The sequence below is a fragment of the Sardina pilchardus genome, chromosome 7, assembly GCF_963854185.1.
Source record: "Sardina pilchardus chromosome 7, fSarPil1.1, whole genome shotgun sequence".
In the NCBI taxonomy this organism is placed as follows: domain Eukaryota; kingdom Metazoa; phylum Chordata; class Actinopteri; order Clupeiformes; family Clupeidae; genus Sardina; species Sardina pilchardus.
This window is the reverse complement of record NC_085000.1, coordinates 7,598,606-7,606,105: the sequence shown is the minus strand read 5'-3', so window position 1 is coordinate 7,606,105 and position 7,500 is coordinate 7,598,606. Positions and strand designations below refer to the sequence as shown.

Below are 7,500 nucleotides of genomic sequence, written 5' to 3'. Positions count from 1 at the left end.
CTTCCTCTCTCTCTCTCTCTCTCTCCTCTGTTATTCCCTACTTTCTTTCTCTATCTCCCCCTTTACTTCTCCTTGAGCTCGTCACTGTTTATCTGTCACTACAGTTTAATCTGCTTATTTCTTACTATTGAGCTCACAAACACATATTTCAGCACCTATCATCAAGGGTGTCAGCTTTTTGTGAATCCCTGTAGTATTCTTTCTCTCTCTCTGAGTGGCCTATGTGATGTTGTTTGATTTTAGCTTCATTCAAAATTGTGTCTCACTTTAAACTGACTGCAGATGGTATAGATGCAGGTTATTATGCTCAGCTGAGCTGAACTAAACTGTATTCAGTGGAGTTGTTTAGTGGCATCAGTTTGAAAACATGAGTTGAACTGATTTATAGTGATTTGAATCGAAGTGATGGAACTGAATTGATTTAACCTGAAGTGAAGTGAATGAAAATGTGATTTGAAGTGAACCGAATTAGTTGAAGTGAACATTGATTCATTGGTTTGATTGATGAAGTGAACATTTTGGGTGATTCTGATTGGTCTCTTGCAGCTGGAGAAGAAGGACATGACTCCGCCCTTCAAGCCTCAGATCACAGATGACTACGGCCTGGACAACTTCGACACGCAGTTCACCAACGAACCTGTGCAGCTCACACCAGACGACCCGTAAGGACACACACACACACACACACACACACACACACACACACAGAGCTCACCAATGAACCTGTGCAGCACACACCAGATGACCCATAAGGAAGCCTTTCTCACACACACACACACACACACACACACACACACACACACACACACAGCCCACCAATGAACCTGTCCAGCTCACACCAGACAACCCATAAGGAAGTAATTTACACACACACACACACACACACACACACACACACACACACAGAGCTTACCAATGAACCTGTGCAGCTCAAACCAGACGACCTGTAAGGAAGCCTTTCACACACACACACACACACACACACACACACACACACACACACACACACACACACAGTCTCGATCATTAACATTCATTCAGCACAGTCACAGGCCACAGTTCCTCACCAGTCTGGCCTCAGTGTACTCTGGCCTGTAGTAAATTACAGTTCCCACACTGTAGAAATACCACACACACATACACACACACACACACACACACACACACAGAGAGAGAGACAGGGAGAGAGAGACGTCATTCTTACACGCACAGGGGAGACTCTCCAACCTGCTTGTGTGTGTGTGTGTGTGTGTGTGTGTGTGTGTGTGTGTGTGTGTGTGTGTGTGTGTGTGTGTGTGTGTGTGTGTGTGTGTGTGTATGTGTGTGGGTAGGTTCATGGGCTTGACATAACCACATCCTCCTATTAATTACAAGCATAAGGGAGACAGTTCGACCTGTGTGTGTGTGTGTGTGTGTGTGTGTGTGTGTGTGTGTGTGTGTGTGTGTGTGTGTGTGTGTGTGTGTGTGTGTGTGTGTGTAACGTCTTTACATTAATCATATGAGGGATCCCATCCAACCAAACATTGCTTGGAGAGCAGGAGCAGAAGGGTTCATTATTTTTCTGTAAATATGATTTACTGGGTAGAGTGTGTATGTGTGTATGTGTGTGTGTGTGTGTGTGTGTGTGTGTATATATGGATGGGTGTGTGTGTGAGTGTGTGAAAGCAGATTTGTATGTATACACACATTTTTCTATGTGAGGTTATAACAGTGTGCATCTGAATGTGTGGATGTTAGTGTGTATGGCTGTGTGTGTGTGTGTGTGTGTGTGTGTGTGTGTGTGTGTGTGTGTGTGTGTGTGTGTGTGTGTGTGTGTGTGTGTGTGTGTGTGTGTGTGTGTGTGTGTGTGTGTGTGTGTGTGTGTGTGTGTGTGTGAAGGCCTGCACATCTGGATTGCATCACTGTAACTGGTGATGTCATGGGGAATTGTGCCCTCTCCACTGGATTTACAGTCCTGCTCTTCTGGAACTTTTTCCCCCCTCTCTCTCTCTCTCTCTCTCTCTCTCTCTCTCTCTCTCTCTCTCTCTCTCTCTCTCTCTCTCTCTCTCTCTCTCTCTCTCACACACACACACATGGCCCAGAGACAGCACATAAAGGTATAATATATGCTTTGAAATGCAGCGGGCGGCTATTTTTCTTTCTTTCAACCCCCTGGCTTTCTTCCTCCTCTCCTTCCTGCCGCTGCGCTGCCAAGTCCAGAGGTGTCCAAGCGGCTCTCCTGGAGGTCCGGCGGCCCGCGGGCCCATTCAAGTCTTTGTCTTCCCGGACGCTTTTCAGCCGGCCTCTTTGTTAAAGGAGAATTCCGGTGTGATATTGACTTTAAATGTGTTGAAACATGATACCGAGTGTGAGCGATTGTCTCAGAGCTGATTTCGACCTGTCAGCTGTTCTCCGAAACCCGGCGGGAGCTTAGAAATAGTCAACCAGGTTTTTAACGTTTGTGCCTCGGGCATCGATCTGCCGTGCAAATAAATCACTGTTTTACACCATTAATGAGGCTCAAAGTAGCTCCACACTTTATTGGTAGACTTCTGAGGGCCCTGACATTTAAAACGAGACATCGAGAACTTTGAAAAAGCACTGGTTGTTTACTTACATGACTGTTTATTCAGGCAGTCACTTTCGAAAGTTTACCGGTCGCAGCCATCTTGAATTTAGTCACGTGACTGATTCATGACTAGTGCACGCATAGACATAGCGATTACGTGAACCAGTCACGAATCAGTCACGTGACTAGATTCAAGATGGCTGCTACCGCTAAACTTTCGAAAGTGACTGCCTGAATAAACAGTCATGTAAGTAAACAACCAGTGCTTTTTCAAAGTTCTCGATGTCTCGTTTTAAATGTCAGGGCCCTCAGAAGTCTACCAATAAAGTATGGAGCTACTTTGAGCCTCATTAATGGTGTAAAACAGTGATTTATTTGCACGGCAGTTCGATGCCCGAGGCACAAACGTTAAAAACCTGGTTGACTATTTCTAAGCTCCCGCCGGGTTTCGGAGAACAGCTGACAGGTCGAAAACAGCTCTGAGACAATCGCTCACACTCGGTATCATGTTTCAACACATTTAAAGTAAATATCACACCGGAATTCTCCTTTAAGGCAGCCGCAGGGTCAATTAAACTCGCCGAACACTCACCCTCCAAGTGGCTGCCAAGATACACTCATCATGTCTCTCCTTCTTTCAGTCTCTCTCTTTCTTTCAGTCTCTCTTTCTCTCTCTCTCTCTTGGTTTTCTTTCTTTCTCTTTCTTTTTTTCTGTCTTTATTTATTTTCTTCAATCCTCCTGTAATGATTTTAAAGTTTGATGTGAGGGTTTGCACATAATTTTGTCCTCAATCAGTTCAGGTCATTCACATCTCTTTCTCTCTCTCTTTCTCTTTCTTTCTTTCTTTCTTTCTATTTCACTCATGAGCTCTCTCTTTCAAACATTCCTCCCTTTTCCTTTCAAAGAGAGGGATGGAGGGAGGGAGAGAGTGAATGAGAGAGTGGGAGTGGGAGAAGAGCAAGAGAGAGAGATAGCTTTTCATGTCCAAGGCTGGAGTGTGTGTGTGTGTGTGTGTGTGTGTGTGTGTGTGTGTGTGTGTGTGTGTGTGTGTGTGTGTGTGCGCGTGCATGCGTGGGTGCATGCGTGAGTGTCCAGTAGGCTGTGGTCCTTAACTCACAGTGACTTTGTTTTTCACCCAGACCCACACTCTGCTGCGCTGATGAGTGTGGACACATACTCTCAGGGGACTGAAACACCACACACACACACACACACACACACACACACACACACACACACACACACACACACACACACACACACACACACACACACTCACATGCACACAAACACACAAGCACACAAACACAAATATATCCACACCTATGACACAAACACTCTCACACACAGACACTGACACACACACACACACACACACACACACACACACACACTCTCTCAGGGGACTCAATCGCATTCCTGTGCTGGATTAAGATGGAAAGAGATGGCCTGAAAGGATCCAACTCTAAGACCCAAAGGACTGACTGAACAGAGGAACTATAGAGGAGCTTTGAAAGAGCAGATGAGGAACTACTCCAACAGTGGAGCACTTGAGGAACTGGTTCTAGAACTGTGGAGTTATGGGGGAACTATTAGAAAAGTGTAGCGATGGAGGTTCTATTAGATCAGTTGAGTTATGGGGGAACTATTAGATCAGTGGAGTGATGGGAGAACTATTATAACTGTAGAGTGATAGAGGAACTATTAGAACTGTGGAGCGACGGGGGAACTCTGAGCAGATATAATACGCTCCTCTACGGGTCTCAGTTCTCTGATTGTGTCGTATGTCATGCAGTTGGGCCCCATGCAATGCTGTCTATGTGGAAATCAATGCTGTGGTGTTGGGTCCAAGACAATGCAGGTTTTTTTCCCCTTTTTTCTTTTAAATCCTCGTGGGTCTTTTGTTCGCTTCTCTACTAGTCATCAGCTGAAGAGTGTCTTAATCCCACACACTCTAGATGGATGTTGAATTGAAAAGCTGTTGTGCTGAGAGGGCCTCTTGCTCGTTAAATGGGCTACTTCATTTAAAAACATGGCCACGCTAACACCTCCTGAGATGCGCCTCACGAGCATCTGCGTTTCATAGGTTCCCTCCTCAGACGCTTTTGCCCAGAGACCCGACGCACAGAGCATGTATGCGTTTAATCTGTTCCTGGACGTGGGAGTCAAACCCATAAAACCTGATGCTGTTGGCATGGCATCCTAGCTGCTAAGCCACAGGAACAACCAGCAGAGGGGGGATGCTTGTGGTGCCAAGTTCACGTTTTGACAAACGGACCTGGACAGCATCAACAAGTCTATCAGTGTCCAAAAAATCCTTCAGTTAAAAAATCAACATGCACTGGCGCGTTTTTTTCCCTTTGATGTGCAAATTCCGCTATCAACACTTGCATGCAAATTCCTGCACGTGAGGTTGTTTAAGAGTGGCTTACAGAACCGCTAGCTCACCCACGGAGCCAGTGGCCTAACAGCAATCTGGAGGTGGACATGGCTCTGGTCCCGCTCTGGATTGGCCTGACACAGCCCGCTGTTTGCCTGCCTGCCTGCCCGCGGAGATAAACCTGTTAATATCATCAGTAAATAATTAAATGGCATCAAAACCCACTATGGGGATTACATACACACACACACACACACACCCACACACTTATATACACACACACACACACACACACACACACACACACACACACACACACACTTATATACACACACACACACACACACACACACACGGTCACACACATACATACATACACACACACGCACGCACACACACACACACACACACACACACACACACACAGAGTCATACAGATACACACACACACACACACACACACACACACACACACACACACACACACACACACACACACACACACACACACACACACACACACACACACATCCTGACAGGCTGCCACTCGCCAAAGCGCCTTGACGGCCCTCATGGTTGAATAGTAGAACTCAATAAACAGTGGCGGCAGCAGCAGCAGCAGCAGCAGCAGCAATCCACTTCAAAAGAGGTGGCGGGAGAGAAAATGAAAGAGAGAGAGAGAATGAAAGCGAGTTCTGGAAAAAGGTTGATGTCCATCTCCTTTCTGAAAAACGTGTGGGGGAAGACATGATGTAAACCGCCTTTTGTTTGTGGGAGCTGGCAGACGAAGAAAGCAAGGGGGACACACAAAGGAACCAAATCCGTTCTTGGTGAAGACTTAGTCTGCTGGATTAAAGTCACCGATTCTGGTGGAGGGTAGGGAGGGAGAGAGAGAGAGAGAGAGAGAGAGAGAGAGAGAGAGAGAGAGAGAGAGAGAGAGAGAGAGAGAGAGAGAGAGAGATGGATAAGTGGGAGAAAGCAAAAGAGGGAGGATGAGGATGAGGAAGATGGAGACTGGACTGTCATAGGACAGTAATGATCTCCAGGCTACTTGTGTCAGGGTCCACATCTTCTCCTTGCAGTTCATCTGTGTGGATGAGAATGTGCAGTAAACACACAAATGGCATGGAGGAGGAAGGTGGCAATAACATGATATGTAATGTGGCAACCCACTAAACAAACATCAGTCTTCCTCTCGAGAGGGTTAGGGTGTGTGTGTGTGTGTGTGTGTGTGTGTGTGTGTGTGTGTGTGTGTGTGTGTGTGTGTGTGTGTGTGTGTGTGTGTGTGTGTGTGTGTGTGTGTGTGTGTGTGTGTGTGTGTGTGTGTGTGTGTGTGTGTGTGTGTGTGTGTGTGTGTGTGTGTGCTGAGCAATCTTATTGATTTGAATTGAGCTGGGTTGGAAGAGATGGGGAAAGGAGGATGAGGTATTCCTACAGTTCAGTTATTTTACTTGAAATCAGCTCAGGACCCTCACTTTGCACAAAAACACCTCTCAACTGCACTGCCTGCTGGAAATGGGGGGGAGGGGGTGTGTGAGAGAAAGAGCTGAAATCCAGGGAGAGGGAGGGAAGGGAGAGAGAGAGAGAGTGTGTGTCTGTGTTCTGCACTTTTTCTGTTTCTGTGGATGAAAGAGACTACTAAATGAATACACTGTAAATGTAGTTATTATTGTGTGAAATGATCCAGAATAAATACTTTAGTTTTTTTAAACAGAACCCATTATGACCCCTTACAGGTTTTGAATTTCACTCCACTTTGTGTGTGTGTGCGTGCATGAGTGCGTGCGTGCGTGTGTGTTTGTGTGCGTGCGTGCGCGCGCGCGCGTGTGTGTGTTTGTGTGTGTGTATGCTATTAGGAGTGCAGCGTAACTGGCAGACATAAGTCATGCTTGTAACCATGTTATGTCGTGTTTGCGGTCACGGGTAGCTGTGTGTGTGTGTGTGTGTGTGTGTGTGTGTGTGTGTGTGGACGCGCGTTCGTATGTGTAATGGGGAAAGAGGGGGCATGCTCCCCTGTCTGTGTGGGAGAAAAGAGCATCTGGTAATGCTTTTGCCCCCCCCCCCCCAAACCCCTTCCTTGTCCAACCCCCCACCCCACTCCACCCACCCCCCACCCAATACCCTCCACCCTGTCCTGAAAAAATATTTGTACTGGTGAGTGCATTGTTTATTTTGGTCATGTCCCAGAAATCGACTTTTTCCCCCTTTAAGTCTCTCTCTCCACTTTCCCTCTCTTTTCTCCTCTCTGACGTCATTCTCTCCCTTTCCCCCACTCTTTCTTTCTTTCTTTCTTTCTCTCTCTCTCTTACTCTCTCTCTCTTTTCCAGGAGTTACACTTCCAGTTGTCCCAATTCTTGCTGTGGCTTCGATGTTGCAACTTGTGAAACTGGACTAGGCCGGTGTGTGTGTGTGTGTGTGTGTGTGTGTGTGTGTGTGTGTGTGTGTGTGTGTGTGTTTCTGCGGTGACCCCCATGCAAGGCTTGTGGTCTGTCTCTGTGGTGTGTGTGTTCATCAGCGGCTGTTGGCTTTGGATGCCTGACCAGCAGAGCACTGATCTGAGTTATGATACAC

At 46.7% G+C, this 7,500-nt stretch overlaps 1 protein-coding gene across 2 annotated transcripts in view; it reads left to right on the top strand.

Annotated features, from left to right (window-relative positions):
* The window catches only part of prkcz (protein kinase C, zeta), a 136,699-nt gene that overhangs the window by 124,644 nt on the left and 4,555 nt on the right, over positions 1 to 7,500 (top strand). For both annotated transcript variants that reach the window (XM_062540544.1, XM_062540543.1), the window contains one exon: positions 547 to 662. In XM_062540544.1, coding sequence (XP_062396528.1) covers positions 547 to 662 — 116 coding nt within the window. The remainder of the gene's footprint in view (positions 1 to 546; positions 663 to 7,500) is intronic.